Consider the following 24,548-nt stretch of genomic DNA (forward strand, 5'->3'; position numbering starts at 1 on the left):
AATCAAGTTTCAAATCATCAAATTTTTATTGTTTTGGGTCGTCTTTATAGTCTCATCTTTTGTGGGGAAACCCGTATGAGAATTTTACCTTCTCACGCTGAGGGTAATTTTCAAGCCAAATAGGCTTTCGTAAAGTTTCTTATAAATCTTAACGTTGCAAACACATGTTTACAAATTTGGGTAAAGGTAATTTAATTTTTTTAATTTTTCAATTTAATTAATTCTTTATATTTTTAGAGAAGAGAAGAAAATAATACCTGAATATATTCTTGAACAAGAATTAGGTCAGATTTAGATATTTATTTCTCAAAAACATGGTAAGTTAAAAATGTAACGTTCAATAACATATTTTTATGTTTACATATAGTTGACAATTAAACAAATTTCAAGAGTTTTTGTTTTAACAATTTTGGGCCTAGTTAAAAGAAACTTTTTCTCTAAAAAGGATTCTAATTGAAATTTGTTTTTGAAAAAGATGCATTTCTAAAAATATCTCTGGTGCTCAATTTCAGTCTGTAAGATATTCAAGTATTATTCAGATTCAAAAAAATCTTTCACAACGCAAGTCAAAAACCTTTTTATTTTTATCAACTAGCAAGGATGAGGTAAATTCGTTGTTTTGATTTTTTACAGGGTTAATTCATTAACTTTAATTTTACTTCAGATTTTTAAAAATATTTGAAAGCTAATAATTGTCAATCAACTATACAGTGATTAATCAGAGCTGCAGGAACTTTTATGTAGTATGCTCATCCAACACTTGATCTCGATATCCACTGCGGACACTTTTAATTTGATATTTAATACCAAATAGAGATTTAATTAATCTTAAGATTAACAACAGATCAAGATAATTTTGATCTCGAAATTCACAAAAAAAGAGTTCCCACTTCAGCTGATTCAATTCTTCAATTGGAATTTAATCGCTTTTTTGTCTACGGATAACAACATACCTTAAACTTAAGGAGTACGAAATGGAAAAGAGAATAAACCACAAAGATTATTCTGAATATTACAAATTATAGCTGGCTGGGAAAATAACGAAAGAAGCATAGTAAAGATCGAAGATAGTAGAGCATAAGAGCTTTCCAATGATGTATCATTTGTCATTTTTGGATATATTTGGACCCCCCTCCCAGCGTATTCTGGTTTTCAAGTACCCCAGCAGTGATAGGGCTAATGGTTGTAGAATATATTTATATATCAGATATCTAGATTATCTTGTGTAAAAAGCTATGAAGTATGTTTTTCATCCGAAATAGCTCGCTGTAACAAAGACGACATCTGAATATATTGTGGCTTTACAGGATCCATCCAAGGATAAATGAACGGGAAAAGTAATTATAAATTGAAATCATTAAAAATCAATGCTAGCTATAATTCATACAATGTTTGTAAATGAAAAGATTATCAGAATATATTCATTTTGTCCATTCTCTCCCTGAAACACAAAAAAGGTGGGAGTTGACTTGCAATTGGCAAGAAAAGACAAAAAAAACATATAATAAAAAATATTTTAAAAAAACAAGAAAAACAACCAAACTTTATTTAAATGCGCATAATAATAAAAGGCATCTCTGAAAATTAAGATCTTTCTGAGGCCGAATTTACAGAATTTTAACTGCTTTGCTGAACTGCCAAAAAAAACCTATTCTAATTGAGCGCCGACTTAAATCTCAAAACACTGAATATAATCTCAAGTGGAACCAACCGGTGTTTGAGCCGCGTCTCAAATTTGAGATGTCGCTTAAAATCTTTAATTTCCGCCTATGGTCTTATAATATATTTGTATTATATTTTGTATTATATCTAGAGAAAAGGATGATGAATGTTTATGAGGAAATGGCTCTGAACAAAATAAAAGGTGACTCATTTTTTTAAATTATAGATTTACAAAATTGTTACTGTCGCTAGAGGAGCTTTAATGCAGACGACCTGGATCTGAACTGTTAAAGGGACAGTGAGCGTAAATTCAAGTTACCCTTCATGCAAATATGGCAATGTCCGATTTACAACGGTACTCTTGAAACTGATGTGATCAAAAACGAGGAAGAGAACGTCGTTTTTCACTCGAAAAGTGAATATTTTTGTGAATTTCTCCATTGTTTCTTATGGGCAAGAAATGTGCGAGTAGAGAAATTAGAAACGAAATTAAACAGTTTGATCAATTCACACTTGGTCAGACAAAACTTGTTAGTACCGTTGTAAATCGGACATTGCCATGTTTGCATGAAGGGTCACTTGAATTTATGTTTAATGTCCCTTTAACAGTTCAGATCCAGGTCGTCTGCAGGGAGGGTCAGTTAATATTACGCTTACAGTTCCTTTAATTTTGTCTCTCAATGGTACATCTTGATGATCTGACAAAAAAGAAACAGATATGACAACTAAGTACATCCTGTCTCTGTATCCGATATGACAACTAAGTACATCCTGTCTCTGTATCCGATATGAAAACTAAGTACATCCTGTCTCTGTATCGACATATTTCAGTCATATTTTAATCTAATTCAAACTCCGTTGACAAAATTATAAAAGACTTTATATACTAAAATATTTAGAATATATTGTCCTTCCAACAAAAACCTACGAAACTGCAAATACAAAAAATCTTCATTATCCTGGTAAAAATTTAAGACTCGCTGACTTTGTAACCAGAACCCATAAGGAAATGGGTTTTTGCCACAAACTCTATATTTTTTAATAGAACTGGTGTAGCTGACTCGAAAAGTATTTAATTCCGATTATTTCTCTATTGCTACATATAAGCAAGAAATGTCCAAGTCACTTTTGCAGAGAACCCGCAAGTGAAAATAAACAGTTTAAAGAAACAAAAACATGGATATGTAATTCATCCTTCTGTATTTCTGTATTTAGAACTTGAAGATGATTATGAAAGAAGAAAACATTCCGACTACAGGTAGAGATGGGCATCTTAGTAGAAATGGGCATGGTTTTTTGAACGAACGAAAATTTTCGTGAAAAAGGGTGTCATTCAGAAAAAAACGAACGATGGATGAACGAAATAGATCGTTCAGAGAAATGAAAAATAATCGTTTTTTAAAAACGACCAAAAAAATGGACAATTTAAAATCTTTCGAACGAACTTAAAAGAACGTTCGTTTTTTACTGAACGAATTTATTTTCTAAATGATTATTAAAAACTATCGGTTTTTTACTGAACGACCTTTGGAAAAAAATTATAGGTTTTAACTGAACGAACAATTTTATTGAACGAATGATTTTACTGAACACTCGCTTAGTGAGAAAACTAAAGAAATAGATGGAAAATGGACGAAAATTTGGAGAATGAATAAAATCAATTTTTTTATAAGCATTAAAACAATGGGTCGTTCATAGACGATGAACGAATGAAATGAAAAAAACCGAACGCGCCCACCTCTAATTACAGGGTGGCAGATTACAGTGCAGTGCTGCATAAAGATGAAACTTTTAAGAAAAATAAAAGTTCTCACGCCAAACAACAAGCATTGAATCTCAGGTAGGTTTTTCTCTTATAATTTTGTAAATATTAAAACTTCATGACAAACTTTCGGCTCAAAAACTGTATATATACTATAAATACAGTGATAACCATAAAACAGTGGAATGAACATCGCGCGTCTTCCTTCTTTCGTTTTACTATTAGAAGTCGCTTAAAGGAATTGAGTCTTTGCCAAAAACTCAGATTTTCTCATCCCAATATCTTTGCAACCCAATGGACCTTAGATATTTCAAACTTTAATTCTGTTCTATCAAAAAACATAAAGTTGAAATACCAAAACTTTACACCATCAGGTTGCAAAGATACAGGGATCCGAAAATTTGATTTTGTGGCAAGGACTCAGTTTCTTTGGTAATTTGAACCTGATTATTTCTAGAAATGTCTTCTGAGCTGAAAACTCGAATTACTTAATCTGAGTATCCAATGAACACACTTTTGATTTTCTTCTTAAACCGTTCTTTATTGGATATAGTAGAGAAAAATCAAAAACCGGTTTTTTTTATTTAGAGAGTCCCTCCCGTTGCTGTATATAATCTTAAATGGCGCGCAAAATTTCAAATTTATCGGCTTCATATTTGCGACTCTAATTGGTTGAATTTTATACACTTTTCAGCATACAAGTACAAGATTAGGTTAGGCTCGAGATGAAGAAAAAGAGAGGATCAAGCATGAATCTCAATATCCACCATTCTAAAGTTTTCAGCTCTGAACATTTAAAAAATACTTTAAAACTGTAAATTACATTAGTTTTAAAGACATTTATCTATCAAAAGAAAAGAGAACCACGGCTAGAATTTATGTTATATTAGTGTATATGTATGTTATTATTATATATATATGTCATTATTTCAAAACTTCAAATGATGCTTTGAATACTTATTTTCTTATGTTATTATTATATTTATGTTATTATTATATATATGTAATTTTATATATTTATTTGTTATTATTATAGGGCTAAAGCACTTTATAACTTTAATCCAGAGAGAGACGGAGAGCTTGAGCTCAAAAAAGGTATTTTAGATGCTTTGTCCTACATTTATCAATACATTAAGGGATGGGTGGAATGGGTGGTATGGATGAGATGGATGGGATGGATGGGATGGATGGGATGGATGGGATGGATGGGATGGATGGGATGGATGGATTATAAAAGGATTATAACTTTGTCCGTTCAGCAATTTCAATTCATCCTGATTCAGCAATTAATAGTTTTAGAATTTAAAATGTAAAAAAGAAAATGGAAAATATTTTTGTCAAAAGAAATTTTACAATAAATTTGGACAAATCAGTTGACATTTTCTACTTGACATTTTCTGCTTGACATTTTCTACTTGACATTTTCTACTTGACATTTTCTACTTGACATTTTCTACTTGATATTTTCTACTTGACATTTTCTACTTGACATTTTCTGCTTGACATTTTCTACTTGACATTTTCTATTTGATATTTTCTACTTGATATTTTCTACTTGATATTTTCTATTTGATATTTTCTACTTGATATTTTCTACTTGATATTTTCTATTTGACATTTTCTACTTGATATTTTCTATTTGATATTTTCTACTTGTCATTTTCTATTTGATATTTTCTACTTTTAATACAGTTTTGAAACAAAAAACCACTCAGCGCTTTCCCCCCTTTTTTTAGAAACACTTAAATCGTAAATTATCTTTTTTTCTTTTTCAAATGCTGACGCTAAACTATGAAAAATGTTAATTATCATTAAACAAAAATAATTACAAACGAGTAAAATAACTATATATAACATTGTTATTTTAGTTCGGAGTGATATAAAGTTCTTGAACAGAAATTTTCTCTTTATCGAGAAGGTTCAAGCCTTTTAAATTTTAATTTAGTCCCAAGCTTTAGCAAGGGACAAAATATAATCTAAAAAGTCCAAAAACTGTATAGCTGCTCGACGTGCCAAAATAATAGTGTTATTGTTAAGTTTTTGAAACGTTTGTGCATTATTTCAATGGCTATTTCTATAGACCAAATAAGCTTTGAAACAAAGAAGTAGTAAAAAAATTGATTTCAATTTCATTTTCATTTCAATTGAAAAATTTAGTTTGGAAATATCCTAAATTTTTGGAAAAAATCCGGTATCAATCAAAATTGTATAGCACATGTGCTATAATGTACATCTAATTTAACATTACAGCACGATGATTACTTTATAGCACGTTATTTTTAAATCCACGATGACGTGTTTTTTTCTCTTCATTTTTTATTTTTAGGATAAAAATATTGCAAAGTGTAAAAACAGAATACAGTTTTTAAATTTGTAAAATCTATTTAAAGTTTTCAACAAACTACTCAAAACGATGAAATCTACCTAGGTAACCTTGTGATGATAGTTGGTAGAGTGGATGAGAACTGGTTGGTTGGAGAGATAAATGGTAGAAAAGGACTCATCCCAACTTCATTTATACAGATTATTGAGGAGGAAACAGGTAGGCATTTTTACAATTTTAGAATTTTTTTGTATTATTAAATATTAAATATATTTTTAAAACTGAGTATCATCAAGTTTTGTTCCAAGCAATATAAACTATATTAGGAAGAGAAAAGAAATTATAGAAACTAGCTGAAGTACCCGGCGTTGCCCATGGAGAAAAATCGAGTTTTGAAGAAAAAATATTTCGATGTTTTTCTATGTTACCACTGGGGTACTAATGAGTTTCCCCAAAAAATGTCAGCCAATTTTGTCCAGCCGTTTGGCCAGCTAAAGCCAACATATATATATATGAACGAAGAGTTTTATTATATAGATTTGAAAATTCCAAATTTTTTTTAATGAATGACATTGTAAGTTGTACATGTTTGTGGACTTTGGTAAATACATTTGTTGGATTGAAAAGCTGAATTTATAAACATTCAAAAATTCGCTTATGTTTTCGATGATAAATGTTTTAAAAACTTTTTTTCCTTCAAATATCTAAACTATCTTTCTGATGGTGAACATTAGGCATTGCCATCCTTGCATAGATGGTCACTTGAGATTATGCTTACAGTCCCTTTAATAAGTTTATTTTCAAGATGTTCTTGCTTTCTACATATTTTAAATACACATCAGATTGCTTGAGTGTCATCTTCTAATCCCACATTTTGATGGGTTCCATATAGTATTGTTATATTTAAACCAAAATTAACTAATTCTGGGAATTTCTAAATGTGATTTGTTAGGTTTACGACTGGTGGCTAAATATAGTTTCCGGTCAGCTAAACAGGAGGAGCTGACTATAGTCAAGGGAGAGATAGTGCAGTTCGAGAGGTATAGTTCCTAGCCGCAGTAGAGTAGGCCATCCATCCCTCCCTTCCTCCCTTCATCCCTTCTCCTACCCCCTTCCTGCATTTCTAAAGGTATAGTTCCTAGCCTCAGTAGACTAGGCCATCCCTCCCTCCTGCCCTCTCTTCCCACTCTTCCCCCTCTTGCCCCTCTTACCCCTTTTACCCCTCTTACCCCTCTTCTTCCTCTTTAAGGTTTGCATGATTAAGGTTTGTATTATTAAGGTTTACATTTTAAAGGTTTATATGATTAGAGTTTGTATGATTAAGGTTTGTATGTTGAAGGTTTGTATGATTAAGGTTTATTTTATTAAGGTTTGTAAGATTAAGGTTTGTATTATTAAGGTTTTCATAATTAAGGTTTGTATGATTAAGGTTTGTATTATAAAGGTGTACATGATTAAGGTTTGTATTTTTAAGGTTTGTAATTAAGATATATATGATTAATTTTGTATCATTAAGGTTTATATGATTAGTTGGTATATATGATTAAGGTTTATATGATTAAGGTTTGTTTGATTAAGGTTTGTATGATTAAGGTTTGTATGATTAAGGTTTGTTTGATTAAGGTTTGTATAATTAAGGTTTGTATAATTAAGGTTTGTTGATGAGAATTGGGTTGAAGTGAGTATGGGAGAAAGGATGGGTATAGTTCCCGTATCCTACCTAGATACAGAAAAGGTACAGATGTATGTTAATGTCGTCTTCCATCATCAGTTTGATTCTTGAAGCATCATAAGTTACCCCTAAAGGATGAGATTTAGTTTAAACCTAGTGTTTACTCAATTATTATCAAAGACAACATCTAATACATTTTGTGCAAATTTTATTTGAAAATAATTTAAGAAGACGACAAGTATTTCAATCATTTCTGATCAGTTATGTATCATAAGGAGGTATTGAGCTGGGAGAACGAGGTTTTATCCCTCTCATCTTCACCCTCACCCTCGCCCTCTACACCAGAGAGGGATAAACATCCAGATGTTATAGAGGAGAACGTTTTCAGGTTGGTCTGTTATTCAGTTGGTCGGTTGATTCATTGATTGGTTGTTGTTAGATACCCTAAGGAGATTGGGTATATTCCTAGAGAACGATTAGATTGTTTAGCCCAACCTATAGTATAATATATCAAATATGCAGTACGTAGAGATGGGCACGTTCGACTTTTTTTCTTTTCGTTCGTTCATAATTCATGAACAACCCATTTCGTTCGTTTTTATCAATCATTCAAAAAAATATTTTGTTCTTTATCTAAAAATTTTTGTTTACAAATGTGTTCGGAAAAATCGTTCATTCAGTAAAAAACTATCGTTTTTGAAAAAACTTTGTTCCCAAAAACCGTCGTTCAGTATAAAATACGATATATTCAGTATAAAATAGTTCAGTATAAATACGATATATTCAGTATAAAATACGATATATTCAGTATAAAATACGATATATTCAGTATAAAATACGATATATTCAGTATAAAATACGATATATTCAATATAAAATTTAAAATACGATATATTCAATATAAAATACGATATATTCAGTATAAAATAGTTCAGTATAAAATGAAATATATTCAGTATAAAATACGATATATTCAGTATAAAATATAAAATACGATGGTTTCTAAGAAATCTTTTGAAATTAATTTGAACGATTTTAAATTGTTCGTCTTTGTTTCTTTTCGTTTGTTTTTAAAAACTTAAAATATTTACATTTCTTAGAACAATTTGGTTCATCCATCGTTTGTTTTTTTCTGAATGACACTCTTTTTCAACGAAATATTTCGTTCGTTTAAAAAAATCGTTGATTAGTTGGTTGGCTGGTTTATGGTTGTTTGCTTTTTTTGTTTTTTATTTGGGTGGTGGGTTGTTTGGTTGGTAAACAGCTTATTTGGTTGGCTGGTTCATAAATTGATTGGATGGTGGGTTGGTTGGTTGGTTGGTTGGTTGGTTGGTTGGTTGGTTGGTTGGTTGGTTGGTTGGTTGGTTCATAGTTAATTGACTGGTTGATTCTAGTTGGTTGGTTCATTGTTTTTTCTTGCTTACTCACATTAAAACTAGTTTTTTAGGGTTTCCATGCGCAAAATCTGTTTAAAAATTTGTTAAAATTTTATTGGAAAAATTATAAAAAATATGTTTTTGTATTAGTTTTCCGATATCCCTTACAAAAAAAGGCACTGGGAAAAAATAATTTTTATTTAATACATTGTTCTTTTGTGGTAAGCGACAAGATAAACTTTTAATTTTTACAGATAGTTTAGCCAGCCACATGATCAAGTTTTGCGCTATTTTCGCACAATTACAAATGGAAACCCTGATTTAAGAAAAAATATTTATTTTATTAATTAAATATGTTTTTAGACCTTCTGATCTGTTGAAGTGTAAACTGCGAAGCGAGTTTAGAAAAAGAGAAGAGAAAATGAGAAATCTTGAATCAAGTTTAGATCTGGAATATTCTCTTTCAAGTTTAGATTTGGATTCTGATACAGGGAATACAACTGTTCAATAGCTAGTTTACAGGACAGAGTCTAAAACTAAAGAAGGAAAAGTTGCGACTGAAATGTTAAGTTTAACCCATTTTTGCTGACCAGTCCCTTAAAATAAACCGGAGGTTAACGACTGTTATAAACCTATTCCGCGGTCGGGCTATTTTTGTCTAATATAGATTGTGTGGTGCCCCCCCCCCTCCTCCCCTATGATTTTTCCTTAGAGTTGAGATAGGGGAGCTTGATACAAGTCCCTAGTCCAACTTTTCAAGGCCTGCTCATTAAAAAAATTAAACCTCTAACTTTAATGACTAGGGGCGCAAGGGAGAATTTTAAAAAAGTTCAAAAAGTACGTCGGGAAAATTTGGCAAATTTGTTCAAAACAATAGATAGAAAAAAACACAAAGAGGGGTGTGTGGAACCCCCCCCCCCCCCAGTTGTGATAGTTTCTCAAGCAAATATATATTAAATTCTTAGTCTTCTATCCTTCCTAAAATCTTTTTTGATGTTGTTACAAAGCAAATAGTTTTTTAGTAATTTATAAAATCAATTAAAAAGTGAAATGGGTCTGTTTACACTGCACAATTCTGCTGTTTTTAATGTTCATTGAACAATTTAAAGAATTATATTCCAGAGTTTTCTGGTTTTGATTGAAATATCTTCTTGGAGACATCCTAGATATTTTACCATATATTCCAAGTTATATATTCTAATACCATTTAATATGTTTAATATAATGGCAATTTCCCGGGAACGCTTTTGGGACATGTGGCCGCTATGCTTGGACCCATATAGCCTGTTCTTGCTACGGCGCTTGGCCCCCTAGCTTTTCCTGGCCGCAGCGCTCGCCCAGAAATTGTCTTAGCCTGACCTAACCATGAAATAATGCAAAATAAATAGTAAAATGTACAAAATTGACAGGAAGAGGGGGGGATGGGGGTGGGGTCCAAAAAGCGTTCTCTAGAACAGACCCAATATAAAATGTATGCAAATTATGTACACTTCTGAAGTGGGCAGTGCTAGAATTCTTTCTAGAATATTTCTGACACATTATTGTTGATAGTTTTACCCTTAAACAAATATGCTTATTGGTTACCTACAGGCTCTTATTTATGATATTATTTATATGCTCAATTTTTCAGGTTTATTCTAATATTTTTAGCATTAAACATAATTATGATGTGTTTTGTCATTAGGGCAGATTTTGCAGACTTAAGTTGTATTTTTTTCGTTTATAAAAATCTCGTGTTCTCTTTAATTTGAACTTTAAAATGTTTGCCATGGAAAAACTAGTCTGTTCTAGACCAAAAATATCCATTGATTATTTTTCTTATTTTTGTACAAAAACAGAAAAAATAATTAATGAAATTTTTCAAACATTTATGGTTGTCCGACTAGAATATGTGATTTTTAAGATTTCCATAAAAGCCTGCAAAATTTTAAGATATTATTATTATTATAAAAAGATTTTATCGATAATTTAATTCAAGGTTGTTTTTTGAAGTCAGGTTGCTATGAAGACGACATTTCCCGTGCATTGGAGCGCATCTAGAATATCTAATCTTAATACATAATCTTGTTTTTATTTTTCATCGCGGCCTTATATGCAGCATATTTCAGAGTAAATGAAAGTGCATGAAGACGACCATTGCTAACAATTTATATATTTAAGAGAGTGGAAGGCGATTAAAACAAAACACTGAAGACGATTTTTTATTGAAGTTTTAATTGTTAACAAGAGTTTTTCGAACTACAGGTTTATAAGTAATCAAAGAGAAGCTTATTTTAATTGACAGCTTTTCTTGATTTCTATGCTTATGTGTATCCAGATCCACGCTGTTTAACAGCTTGGTATAAATCAAAATGCAAACCGAAAGTCGTCTTCATTATATTGAAATAATTGCTTACCATTGTATCTAATCCTAATGGTGCAGGAACTGAAAGAGGATATTTGTCGCATCATATAACTTTCTAATCCCCTTTAATCTCTCTACAGAGGGAGAAAAATATTTATAGAATGTTAGAACCTGTATTATATATATATATGAATAAATAAATATATAAATAACATTTTTTCTTTTGAGTTTTGGAGGGCTATAGTTCATATATTTTCCGTATATGTAAAGGGTGTACATAAAAATGCTTCCAGCTTATATTTTGAACTCTAGAGATCTCAATATTTGCGATAAAATCTTGTGGATTCATGAATTCATATTTACCCAATATGTCATACAAATAATTTTTTCGCGAAATTTTTGCATTTTCTATTTCCCGAAAATTTCGCATTTTTTTGGCGGAACAGATTGAGGCGAAATTTCGAGAAAAAAACGAAAATTTTCCCATGCGAAAATGCGAAAATGAAGCGAAAAGGTCGCAAGAAAAATTTTTTTTTGCAAGAAATGCGAAATTTTCGCGAAACGATTTTTCCTTTCCGCTGGAAACCCTAGTATAGACACATGCATAGACTTCTTAACTCTACAAGGTTCTTACTTGTCAACATTACTTTTCTTATTAATGATGTTTTTCTTCAGGGTTGGCAGGGCATGGATTATACTGCTAAGTTGCTTGATTTTAAGGTTTCAGCCAGGAAAGGTACAGCTGATCCTATACATTTGAAGGCTACAGAGCTTATTACCTTATTTTCGCTGTGAACATATATCTAAAAGCTTATTAGTTTCGTATTTATGATTTTTGCCATTTTTGCCATAGGGCTGGGCAAAGTTCCGGTAACAAAACTGAGGTTTTCGAATGGTGACCGTTAACGATCGGCAAAAACCGTTAATTTGTAAATCGTTAATGAAGCGGATTAGCCGTTTTTGAAGAAAAAAATAACGGTTAAGAACGTTATTATAAACTCTAAAAACGGTAAATTTCGTTATTTTTTGATTAAAATTACATGAAATATTTATTTAATTAAAAAATTTTACTTGTTTTGATAGTTTTAAAAGTCCTCTTCTGTGTTTATAAACCGTCAACGCCGTTAATACTGTAATATATCGTTAATGGCTGTGCTGTATACGATTTTTTACCCGTTAATGAAAATTTTAATTTTGTAATAACGGTACCATTAACGTCTTGACAAGTTTTCAATGAGCTTTATACAATTTTACGTAAATCTCAGTATTTGTGAAAATAAATAAATATCCATGAATATTGAATGGGAACTTTTTTAAAGAGTTCCATATAATAATTTATTTGAAAATCTAAATATCTGTAACATTCCTATTAGAAAGTGAAGATTACGACATTTGATGAATTCTTACGATGCATGGCTTATTTAGGGTTTGCAACATTCCTATCTGAAAGTGAAGAATACGACATTTGATTAATTCTGACGATGCATGGCTTATTTGGGGTTTAACTGTATGATATACAATATGTTCTTATTAATATCCTTTTACTGATTTAATCAATTATTTGCTTTAGAACAGCATCAAATAAACATGTCGTCTTCTCAAATTAAACTAGATTAAATAAGAAATGTATTACAATTGTTAAAACGATTCTATAACTTTTCGGACAAAATTTAGCACGTGAATCCCAGATATATGAATACATAGACCGTCATAAGATTTTTGATAATTTAAAGAAACTTCTTCTTATTTTTAATTCAAGGTAAATCAATAGTCCTGAAATATAAACGCAATTGATATGTTAATATTAAACTCATTTTTCTGCGTCATTTGATCTGAAATATGTGATACGAGATTTTAAACTCTTGCTATATGTATATCTGGGATTCACTGTACCAAACCCAACACTTCTGAAATATGGCCGAATATTATTTTCAAATTTTGATTCCAAAATTGTCATCTCTTTCTAACAAAAGGTTAGTTTATTAAAAACAAACCTTGCTCTACCATCTTATAAACCTCTGTACATAAATAAAAAGAATGATGAACATATAAACGGTATATTTTATGTAAATATATTTAAGAACTCTCACAGCCGTTTGTTTAAAAACATATAACAAGGTATGTACAGCACTAGCAGTACAATAACAGGACATGTACATTAACAAGGCATGTACATGCAAGGATGACTTATGTTCAAATGAAATGATTTAGCGCTATTAATGGATACGATATCAAACCAGCTTAGTACTCCCACAGTGGACTAGGGTCAATTTGAATTCGAAGCAGACCGACCCCTTGTACTGGCGCGGCCAGTCTTTTTACAGTACCAGGCCTAGCCTAGGCCTATTTTACCCACTCCAATAAACTATTTTAGTGTGCTGCGCTATATACAATGTAACTATATGACTGACTGGTAAATAAAGCTAAGTATTAGTTAGCTTGCACCAATGTATAGGTTAACTCGTTTTCATAAAAATTTGGAACTTTTAAAATAGCACTTCTATTGCAGTTCATAAAGAACTTAAATATAAAAATTGAATTTCTGAATTTAACGATTGCATTTTATGTTTATGAATAGAGATTTCTGTTAATATTAGATTCATATAATGGCGCTCTTGAAAGTTGTTTAAAAAGTTCATGGCTAATTCACTGGGCTACCGAGTACAGAATTGCTTTTAGATTAAAATTAAATTTTTGCAAACTATACGTAAACGGGGCCTGACGGATTCTCATTATCGTCTGTCGTCTGTCTGGTGTATGAAGACGAACTGGAGGAAGTAGGGTATGGGTGTCCGGCATCATCGAAAAATCTTCGAAATGTAAATTCATAAAAACCGTGATAATCCCGATTATTCTCATCCATCTCGTTGTTCTCGTCATCATTGCGGAGTTTATCCGGATCAATGGGATCAAAGTTTGACGTATCCGTATCAAAGAGAATACTGGGCTTATAGGGCGCCTCCTTGCTGCGCAACCCTGCCGTAAACTCCACAGAACTGAAGAATCGATGCTTTTTAATCTCGTCAGTGCCATTAGCTCCTATTCTTCTATCAGGAGAAGTACACAGGGAGAATATTAGATCCTTAGATTCAGGACTCAGGCCTGCAGAAGACGGGATATGCATGTACTGATCCCAATGAATCACCTAGAATAATTTAATGATTAATAAAACTAATTCTTGTCTTAAGGGGCTGTAAGCCTAATTTTAAATGACCCTCTATGCAAAGATGGCAATACCAGATTCACAACGGTACCCTTGAAACATTTATCCTTCCAGAGTGTGGAAACTATTTCCGTTTATCTAGGCTGAAAAGTGTTTAATTCTAATAATTTGTCCTGCCCTGTCACCCTAAACTAAGCGTTCGGGGCGTACAAGCAGTGATCAGCTGTATATTGAACGAAGAAATTGCAAATTTTGGTGGAGAGTGCTGCAGTAGAAATACGCACTTTTGTTGGTCAACATTGATATCTAATTCATACTTGATCAGACAAAGTTTTTAAGGGTACCGTTGTGAATCGGGCATTACCATCTTTGCATGGAGGGTAACTTGAAATTACTCTTACAGTACCTTTTCATCTGTGAAGTAAGTCGTAATATAATTTTCAATAGAAGATGTTGCTATAGTCCTTTTCATTGATTAAAACATTTTTTCAGGAACTGATTTTTTGCCAATTGTTCTTAACTTTGAACTCTGCTAGATCATACAGTCAAAGTTTTAAATATCAAGGTCCATGACACCAGTATGCAAAAGTATAGGAATACTTTAGTGTTCGTAACAATTGAATAGTTCTTTCTACATAATAGAAGTTTTCCAAATTAGAAAACCAATTCTTTTTTTGAAAGGAAAAATTGTCTAACCCCTATATCTTTGCAACCTGGTGATGTAATTGATATTTCAAACTCGAGATTATGGTTTGATGTACCAGAATTCAAAATTTGAAAAATCTAAGGTTTACGACAAAGAAATGGGGATTAATAAATTATAGTCTGTGACAATGACTGAATTCATTTCTAAAATCAAACATTTTTACAACTGTTGGCTTACAACTGACCTTGCATTGAGTTTTATGAAATAGTCAAAGTTTGAAATATCAAAAGTATCAGGTTGCAAGAATATAGGAAGTTTACATTTAGGTCTTATGGCGAGTAATCATGGCTAATTTCTAGGAGCTTTCAATATAAGGAAAACCATTCTTGCTTTAAGAAGAAATTTTTAAAATCAAACATTTTTTACAACTTTTCTCTGTGATTTAAAGGTAACAAGCTCTCAAGCAAAAATCGATAATAATTTTTCCAATTACTTCTTTAAAACGAAAGCTAAAAACAAGTGCTTTATTGTTCTAAAATGTATATGTTTAGGGCTACAAAAAACATAAGATAGTTAGAGCGGCATAGTCAAAGTCCCAGTCGTGGCGACTCTTCAAAGTCGACCCTGTCTTAAAAATTATACAACTTTTAATAGCAGATTGAATCTATGTGTGTATTGGTTTAAGACTGACCTTGTATTGAGTTTCAGCCGGAGAGTTAGCTAGGAAAGGTGGTTGACCGACCAGCATTTCGAACAGGATGACCCCAACACTCCACCAATCACAGAGCTGGGTATACCCCTGGCGTAGGAGAACCTCAGGGGCAATATAGTTAGGGGTCCCAACTAGGGAGTGGGCAAGACAACGCTGGTGCTCCCTTTTTCGTCTTCGCTCCAAGGGTTTCATACTGTTTGTGGAGCTGGGACAGGAACACCGACCTGAGTCTAGATCTAGATTTCCAGGATCCATTGAGTCCTGGCGACTATGCCCGGTCAGATCTAAATATATTAAATTTGCATTACAAAATAAAACTTAGATATCCCAAATTATGAATTTTATTAGATCAAATAATATAAGTGTTTAAAATATAAAAGGTTTACAGCATCAGGTTCCAAAGATTGAAAAATTTCAGTTAGCTGCGAAGAATTAATTCCTGACACTTAAAAAAGAACTCAATTTTTCTAACCCTTATATATTTGCAACCTTGAACCGAATTTAATGAATTATTTTGCTGAACCACCTACTGCCGGTTGAAATTTTAATCACCGATTCAAAGTTATAAAATCATGAAGGATTTGAATTTTTGGTTTTGACTTCGTAGGAAGCTCAAATTCATTAAGTTCGGTCCCTTATCTGCTAAACCTTTCATATTTCAAACTTTGACTATCAGCAGAAATCATAATTTGATATTACAAAGACTTAGAAAATCATAATTCATAATTTGATATTTCAAAGATTAAGGATTAGAAAATTAGAATTCATAATTTGATATTTCAAAGATTTAAGGATTAGAAAATTAGAATTCATAATTTGATATTTCAAAGATTAAGGATTAGAAAATTAGAGTATGAGAAGAGTAATAAAGAGCTCTTTTTTTAAAAATGTTGGAAAAGTATACATATCCAAGTATATATTTGAAAAGTATACATTATAAAATATTTTTCAATTTTCCACCCTTTAACCATCAGTTAAAAAAACTGAGTTTGCTACAAAATCAGATTTTCTATCCCTATATTTCTTAGAAGCCCTATGTCGTACAACTTTGATTTTTCAAACTATTTAATTTGTTAGATCTAATATACTAATATACTAATATACTAATATAATTATCAGATTGCAAAGATATTAGAAAATTTTAGTTTTGACAAAACTCAGTTCCTTAAAATCTAAATCATTTTTTTAAAAGGATTTTTTTTATACAGGGTGAAAATATAATTAATAATTACCGTTATTTTGATAATATTTTGAGTTATGAGTCCATCTGAACCCAGTGCAGAGTCCAAAATCTGTGAGCTTTATATGCCCGTTTGCGTCTATGAGGATATTATCAGGTTTTATATCCCTGTGAATAAAACCCATTTTATGAACACTGTCCACAGCACAAACCAACTCACTGATGTAAAACCTAAAAAGTTTTAAATAAATTAGTCTTAAATAGTAGATTTAGGGCAACATTTTCATCTGTTTTAAAACAGTTATTTTCAGCTTTTAAAAACTTCTTAACAATTTGAGAAGTTTAATGATAAATATGAAAAGAACATCTTGCACATGGTTTAATAATAATAATAATTCAGTTTTTTTGAAAATATTTTTTGAAGCTTATACATATATTGTTTTTAGCTTTATCTCTAGCAGTTTTTGAAAATAGTCCTTCTAATAAAAAGTTCACTATAGTTTCAGTAGAAGAAAATATTTTCATTTACTGTTATAGCGCCGCAATAAGGATTTATCTCTAATTGGATAGTGGGATATGCACTTTCTATTGGTTCAGATTAGACACCAAACACATGTCTGAACCCTGATTGGATCAGGACTCGGCATACAGGAGTGGTTCTGAATTGGACCAGATCAATTTTTAAATGAAGGGTTAATTAGAGAACCCGCAATTTAAAAGAATCAGTTTTCAAAATTATAAACATTGATATCTAATTCAAACTTGATCCGACAAAGCGTTTCAGTGTACCCTTGTGAATCCGACTTTTTGTGCATCGAAGGTGACTTGGAATTACGGGTACAGTCTCTTTAAAGTATTAGAATATGTACCTGGCCAGGTTCTCAGAGAATATTCCAAATTTGATGAGAAGAGACATTAGATCCCCCCCGGGAATATACTCCATCACAAAATACAGGTTGTCCCGGTCCTGGAATATTATTATTGTTATTACTTTATTTTTGCAACCTAATGGTGTAAACCTGGCGGTGATATTTTAAACTATTTGAGTGAGCTGAATATCAATACTTTAAAATTTCTGAGGTTTACGAGATTAGGTTGCAAAGATATAAAGGTTAAAAAATCAGATTTGTGGCAAGTGTTCATTTCATTTCCTAATTGGTTAACTTTGTCCGCATGCAGTCCGCCGTGGTTATCAAACTTTACCTGAAACGAATACATGAGTTTAACCACCCATTCATTGTCCGCCTCGGATAGAATATCTCTCTCCGCCTTGACATGCGCCACCTGATTCCTCTTTAACACCTCAACCTTTTTCAAAGTCTTCATCGCCCACAGTTGGGGACTGTCAACCTTCCGGACCAAGGCGACTTCTCCAAAAGCACCAATTCCAATTGTTTTCAACCTTTTAAACATAGTTTTATCCATTTTAGACCGTTTGGCACGCAGATGATTAGACTCCTTTTGGCAGAGCATTTTCCGCATTTGTTCCTGAGCTTCTTCCGCCAGTCCTATCCGCAGCATTTCCTTCTCCAGCTGCATTCGCCGCTTCCGCCGATCCTCTGAGGTTTTTATCACATTTTCTATATGTTGTTCCATGTAGAATTTGAAAGCTTGTGGAGGGCAGTTTCTAATTTTAGATTCTAATCTGGACTCTTCCTTCTCTCGAGAATAACTCTTTCTCTCTGGGATGGGAGATGTGTGATGAGTGGTTTTGTAAGGAGGTGGGGGCGGAGGCATCTCATTGCCCCCTGCGGGTGGGACCGGGGGTGGGTTCTCCCCCTCTGGAGTGGTATCTGATTGTGTAGATGAAGGTGTGGTAGAGGATATAAAGGATACAGGACTAGCACTAACCGTAGGACAGTCTGATGCTGCGGAGACAGGACTATCACTCCGAGAGGTAGAACTAGTTTCCGACATATGCGGAGAATATTTTCTTTGAAGTGGACTTTTCACTTCTATACTACGGACTAGGTTTGCATTACTTGCGGGCACAACCTTGGCGGTATTTATGACCGGGGATCCTCGGGCAAGGACCGGGGTAGCGGGCACCAGCCCTTCATCTCCAGCTCGGGGGACAGCTGTGGACGGATAAGGCGGCGGGGGCGGAAGATCTCCGATCTGAGGAGAGAGAGCCCGTTGTATTGCAGCATGTTTGGCCTGTATCGAGGCGTTGTATGAAGGCGGATTAGAGGAGGGAAGTGGTGTGGTAGGAATTGGGGAAGGGTTAAGCAAGGGGGAGGGAGGGATAGGCGTACTAGGCTGAGACTGTTTTTGCTGAATTGACTGGGCGTATGAGGGCGGGGGCGGAGGGGGCATAGAAGTTGAAACTCCTGTAGCGACACCGGTCACTACACCAGTCACTATATTCGTCGTTACAACGGCGGATTGGCCGGTAACCGCCCCCCTGGGTACGGCGGGTAGAAGGTTGGACGGCGGAGCTCCGTCTACTGGACTAGTTGGTGCACAAGCAGTCATTAAAACCGGTTTCTGAACCTGGGTTGATTTAACTGACTGCATGATTATTGGAGAATGGGTTTTGGCCTGACGGGCACTCCAAGCTTGCATAGAACTCGACCTAACAAATAAAAAATAAATTTGAACAATTTTAATCTTACGATAAACCACTGGCTTTATACGGAATTCCGATGAAAATTCTGCATAAAAACGAAGTGCTGAAGTTTCAAATTGCAGTCTTGACGATTTTACAGAGAAATTGAGTTAAGATTTTATATACGTGTATTTCTAGTTAAATAGATTAAACTCAGATTTTTTTCTTCAACAGATTATAATTGTTAAGCTACAAATCTTTAGAATTTAGTTGTTAAATATTTACATCTGCAGTTTTACTTATTTTCATTAATAATTAGATTTAAGAAGCTTTTGGTAAAACGCAGTTTACCAGATGATCTGTTCTGACTGTTCGCATTTTAACAAGCATAGTTTTTTTTTCTTTTTTTTTGAAGGAGGGTTTGGGTGGTTAAAAGGTTCCAGAGAATGTAAGCATTTTATCGATATTATATCTCAGAAAAGATTTATCGGAGATATTTTATCGATATTATATCTCAGAAAAGATTTATCGGAGATATTTTATCTCCATGATATTTAAAGATATTTTATCTCTATGATATTTTAGCTTTATGAAGAATCATTTGAATATACAAAACAGGCATTGATTTTTTTCAGTTTTTTCAGTTCAGTTTCCAAAAAAATCTAAGTATTTTACAAAAATTGTATCTCAATGAAAAATTAGTTAAGATGAAATTTACTTGAAATTAGAAAACAATTCCTTTAACTTAACAAAAATATCTGTTACCTGGATGACCCTGATAGTATTGAAGAGACTGGTGACGGACAGGGTAGAGGGGAGGAGGGAGAAGGTCCTAGTCCCATAGGGACCAGACCACCCTGTCCTAGTCCAACCTGGACCATACCAGGCTGTCCTAGTCCGACTTGGACCAGGGGGTAGTGAAGACCAGGGCTTCGTCTAAACATGTTAATGATAATACTAATAAAATAAGGACATACCTAATTCTTCATATATCATTAAAATGGCTTATGCGCACTAATGGTTTTTAAAAGCTAAAAATCGACTTTCTTTTCTAAAAATGATATATTGTAATTGTAATTGTAATTGCAATTGTAATTGTTTGATAAATGCGTAAATATATTAAGTAAACAATTTAAGAAATAAACGTGTGAATTTACGAAACTTACATAATAAAAGAAATAAAGATAGAAGACGACAAAAAATTCATAAAAGCTAATTTTCTACCTGTTGATGAACCTCTAGGTTGTTGGGTATAAGAAGAGGGGTTTGCCTGGCTACGGGGCTGGTTCCCCTGGCACCGGACAACGGTCGACCTGGACCTGGACCTGGTACAGGGGACATACGCCGGTACAGAGGGGGCAGTACACCGTTCATATCTTCAAATAGAGGGATTGTTAACCTTTTTAGTTAGCAAAACAAACTTTTTGAAAATTTTCTAAACTATTTAAAATTGTAATCTTGAAAATAAAATAGAATTCAATTTTAATTAATCAATCAAAATCTAGTGCAAGCAACAAAATGCATCAAATAAAATTGCAAAAAAAAACTTGGAGAAACACAAATGTTTGGATTACAATAAATTTAATTAAAGAAACAAAACTCACTATTGGCGGAGTGTGGCGGAAGAGGAGGTGGCGGAGTGGTCCCCCTCGGCGGTGTCGGCGGTGGATTATGAGATCCTCTGGGTGGCGGTAACGGCGGAGGGTTATCACTACCCGGTGAATATTGTCGGGAGGCTGGCGGATGCATTGCCCCATCTGCCGTGGTTGAGAGACGGGTTGGGTACAAACATGTTTACCACAAAAATTACTACAAAAAAGTAACTAAATATCCTTTTTTAAATTAAAATTGAGCATTTGTCTATATTTCTTAATTGCACTTATTTTATTTTTGCATTATTTCCCTTCATGTTACCTCTTTAACTGTGCATTATTTTGGCTGACTAAATAAACATCACTTCTGTTTTCTATGCTAGGTTTTCTACCAACAGCGGTTAAACCTGAAAAAACAAATTTTTAAATTAAAACAATTTTACAACAGAATTATTTTAAAAGCTGCTTAAGGTTTGACAAATGAATACAACGGGACCGGAGGGAGATTTATAAATTTGACAATAACACGGCATTCTCCATCTTATATGTATAAATTTAGCTTGGATGGGTGTCTGTTTGTTTGTAACCAATACATGTTAAAACGGCTGAACCTCAGGAAAGGGTAATGGATGATCAAAATTGTAAATGTGTCTCCATCAAAATTTGATTTTCATTAAATTTTTGAAAATTTTGAAAATCCACGAATTTTTTTTTATTTTACGATGTATACAAAGAGCAGATGTTCACAATTGATGGGCGCGAAGCTTTTTACTCAAATTGTTTTTGAGAAAAACGCAAAATTTCCAGGAAAATCGATAAGAAAATTAAGAAAATAAAGATATACAAAACAAAAAATTATCTAATTATTAAAAAAAAAAATTTTTGGGGGGGGGGAGAGTGTTGTTGAGAACGATATATTAATATATTTCTGTCATGAACTCATCATAAGGAAAAAAATTAAAACGTCATCAGTTGTAACATTTGAGGAAAAAATTTCATATCCTGTTCTTATGTGTTTTACTTTTATATAAACTAAATGCCCAGCCAGCAGGTTTTTTTTTACATGGATCCGGTTAGAAGGAAGGGGTAGGGAGGGGGGGGGCAGTAGAAAACATTGTGTTGCACATTTCTTTCTTTCTCCATAAATACAAAAAAGTTATTATTTTATGTCAATCGTAAAAAAATGTAAAGGTTTCTTTGTTAATTTCCCCCTGGGCTTATTAAACCTCTAAATATTTAATAGAAAAATGACAGGATAATTGTGATTTATCATACATTAATGTAAGGCTTATTAAAAATTTATCAATTCTAACAAATGTATCAAAAATTGCGAGGTGAGTACATTTTTGAGTCAAATTGTAATTTTAAACAAAATTGTTTTTACATGAAAAATATACAGATCTTGTTGTCAACTTTTTTGCCTTGCATGCATAGATTTAAATATTTTTTTTTGTCAAGCGAACAATTTAAAATACAAAACCGTTTTTTTTCTTTCAATTTTGTCTAACTTATTTTTCGACACATTTTCTTATCCTTATATGTTTACAACACAATGTCGTAGACCTTTCATATTACAAATATAAACTGTAAATTCTGTTAGATCAATATTGTTAGAATTATCAAAGGTTTACACCACCAGGTTGCAAAGAAATCAGGAATAGAAAACTTGAGTTCGTGGCAAAAACTCATGCATTTTGTATAAGAATAATCATAAGAGGGGTACAGGGGCGCACGAGGGGGGACCGGCCACCCCCTACGCTTGCCCCCCCTTAAGGGGGTCACACATAAATAATTTATTAACCCTTGTAATATGGAAGTGTGTGTATTATCGAATAGTTGACGTAGTTAAAAAAAGGTATCAATATTTTTTCAAAAAAGGGTTTATAATAAGAATAAAGATAAAATATTGTAAAAAAAAGATGGATTTCCACATATTGGGTAATAAATAATAACTGTATGTAAATATGTAAAATATTGTGTTAGTTATGTAGAATGATATGAGAATTATGTTACATTTAAAAAATGTTATGTTAGTTATGTAGAACGTCTTGTGAGATCTTCAGAATAGTATGTTATATGTGTAAAATATCAGGTTAGTCATGTAGAATATCATGTTATGTATGTAGAATATAACGTTAGTTATGTAGAATATTATTTTAGTTATGTAGTTTATTATGTTAGTTATGTAGAATATTATTATAGTTACTTAATATATTATGTTAGTTTTGTAGAATATTATGCTATGTATTTAGAATATTATGTTACCTATGAAGAATATCTAAGGTTGAACCAAGCCTCCCATCTCCCAGAGATACAGCACGGATAGCAGTAGCCTTATAAAAAAAGATATTAATCAAAAATAAAAATATATATCTACTTAACTATTAGAATTTGACTATAATCTTCGACTATAGTGAAATAAATATCTACTAAACCCCGCCCCACCCCCCTCTTTCATGGATCTTGATTACCGATGAGTAAACCTTATACTTGATTGTTACTATCTACTAAATATCCCCATCTCCCCAGGGGCGGATACATGATTTATGTGAGGGGGGTGCTCGATTTATTTCGGCGAAATTTTTTTTTGACTTTACTGCTTGGGGTGAAATTCCGTAGAAATTCCCAGGAATTTCTCGAAACTTATTCTCTTATTTGATTACCCTAAAAATCCACAAACATGGTGTACAAGACCTAAAAATTTCTCAGGAATTTCCAGAGAAATTCTCAGGAATTTCTTGGGGTGAAATTATTTTCCCTCAAGTGCTATTGAGAAGCTATTCTGAAATCTCAGGGGGGGTGCAAAGGTCCTGCCCCCCCCCTTGTATCGCGATCACCGGTAAGTAAATATACATAGGCTAGCCAGCCAAAACGTAACATTTACATTAAGAAATATCAAAACATCAAGAAATGTCATTCATTACGGATCTTCTCAAAACCATACCATAGAACTCTTGTTTCAAATGTACTTAAACAAAATTTAATTCGAATATTTTTTTCAGGAAGTTAGTGTTAAACCTGTTACGGTGGCCATCTTAGATTATGCAAAAACAAGTTTAAAAATATTCAGGTGCTGCAAATTATTAACATATTCTTTAACGTAATTTTATTTGTTAAACTAATATATAAATATGAATTTTCCAGATCTCCTTAGTTTCCTAACATTTTCAACGCCCCCCCCCCTTGCAATTTTTAAGGTTAAAACTTTAAATGGTTGAAACTTACAATATATCCACCATTAGAAACTGGTATCAAAACTATTCTCTGTCCTGCTTCCATTATATTTTACTTCAACTTTAATCACGTCTATCTTAATTTTATCATGTTTCACATAAAACTTTCTTATTTCACTACACAGAGCTGTACTTAAGATACAAAATGGTAGAATATTTGTGTATTTATCAGTCAAAATTAAAATGGTGTACTCCAAGGAAACGTTGTATCACCGGCTACTCAACTCGGTAAACTGAACAAAGGGGGAAGCACTAGTACCAGCATGGAGTAGCAGGGGGGGTGGGCACACAGGTGACCCTCTCCCCCACCCCTTTCTTACACTCACCCCCTTCCA

The 24,548-nt window shown here is 32.8% G+C and overlaps 4 protein-coding genes across 4 annotated transcripts in view; 1 reads left to right on the top strand and 3 right to left on the bottom strand.

The window, feature by feature from the left end:
• Positions 1-235: 235 nt before the first annotated feature.
• LOC111703164 (vinexin) lies at positions 236-9,514 on the top strand. The gene is made up of 10 exons (XM_023475038.1): positions 236-284; positions 1,814-1,864; positions 2,878-2,920; positions 3,413-3,502; positions 4,461-4,519; positions 5,853-5,966; positions 6,700-6,787; positions 7,401-7,482; positions 7,695-7,807; positions 9,159-9,514. The coding sequence occupies exons 2-10, from the start codon at positions 1,822-1,824 to the stop codon at positions 9,304-9,306; spliced, it is 780 nt and encodes a 259-aa protein (XP_023330806.1). The 5' UTR covers positions 236-284; positions 1,814-1,821; the 3' UTR covers positions 9,307-9,514.
• Positions 9,515-13,180: 3,666 nt separating this feature from the next.
• LOC111703131 (serine/threonine-protein kinase Warts) lies at positions 13,181-20,323 on the bottom strand. Its single transcript, XM_023475000.1, has 6 exons — positions 20,154-20,323; positions 18,044-19,415; positions 17,710-17,807; positions 16,893-17,071; positions 15,640-15,944; positions 13,181-14,284 (listed from the first exon to the last, which is right to left on the bottom strand). Exons 1-6 carry the CDS (start codon positions 20,267-20,269, stop codon positions 13,841-13,843), a joined length of 2,514 nt encoding a protein of 837 aa, XP_023330768.1. The 5' UTR covers positions 20,270-20,323; the 3' UTR covers positions 13,181-13,840.
• Positions 20,324-20,600: 277 nt separating this feature from the next.
• On the bottom strand, positions 20,601-21,168 carry LOC111703145 (cleavage and polyadenylation specificity factor subunit 6). Its single transcript, XM_023475021.1, has 2 exons — positions 20,993-21,168; positions 20,601-20,764 (listed from the first exon to the last, which is right to left on the bottom strand). The coding sequence occupies exons 1-2, from the start codon at positions 21,135-21,137 to the stop codon at positions 20,601-20,603; spliced, it is 309 nt and encodes a 102-aa protein (XP_023330789.1). The 5' UTR covers positions 21,138-21,168.
• A 2,073-nt stretch (positions 21,169-23,241) lies between these two features.
• The window catches only part of LOC111703132 (uncharacterized), a 24,830-nt gene continuing 23,523 nt past the window's right edge, over positions 23,242-24,548 (bottom strand). The window contains exon 4 of the mRNA XM_023475001.1: positions 23,242-23,313. Coding sequence (XP_023330769.1) covers positions 23,242-23,313 — 72 coding nt within the window. The remainder of the gene's footprint in view (positions 23,314-24,548) is intronic.

This window comes from Eurytemora carolleeae, unplaced genomic scaffold (assembly GCF_000591075.1).
Source record: "Eurytemora carolleeae unplaced genomic scaffold, Eaff_2.0 scaffold62, whole genome shotgun sequence".
NCBI lineage: Eukaryota > Metazoa > Arthropoda > Copepoda > Calanoida > Temoridae > Eurytemora > Eurytemora carolleeae.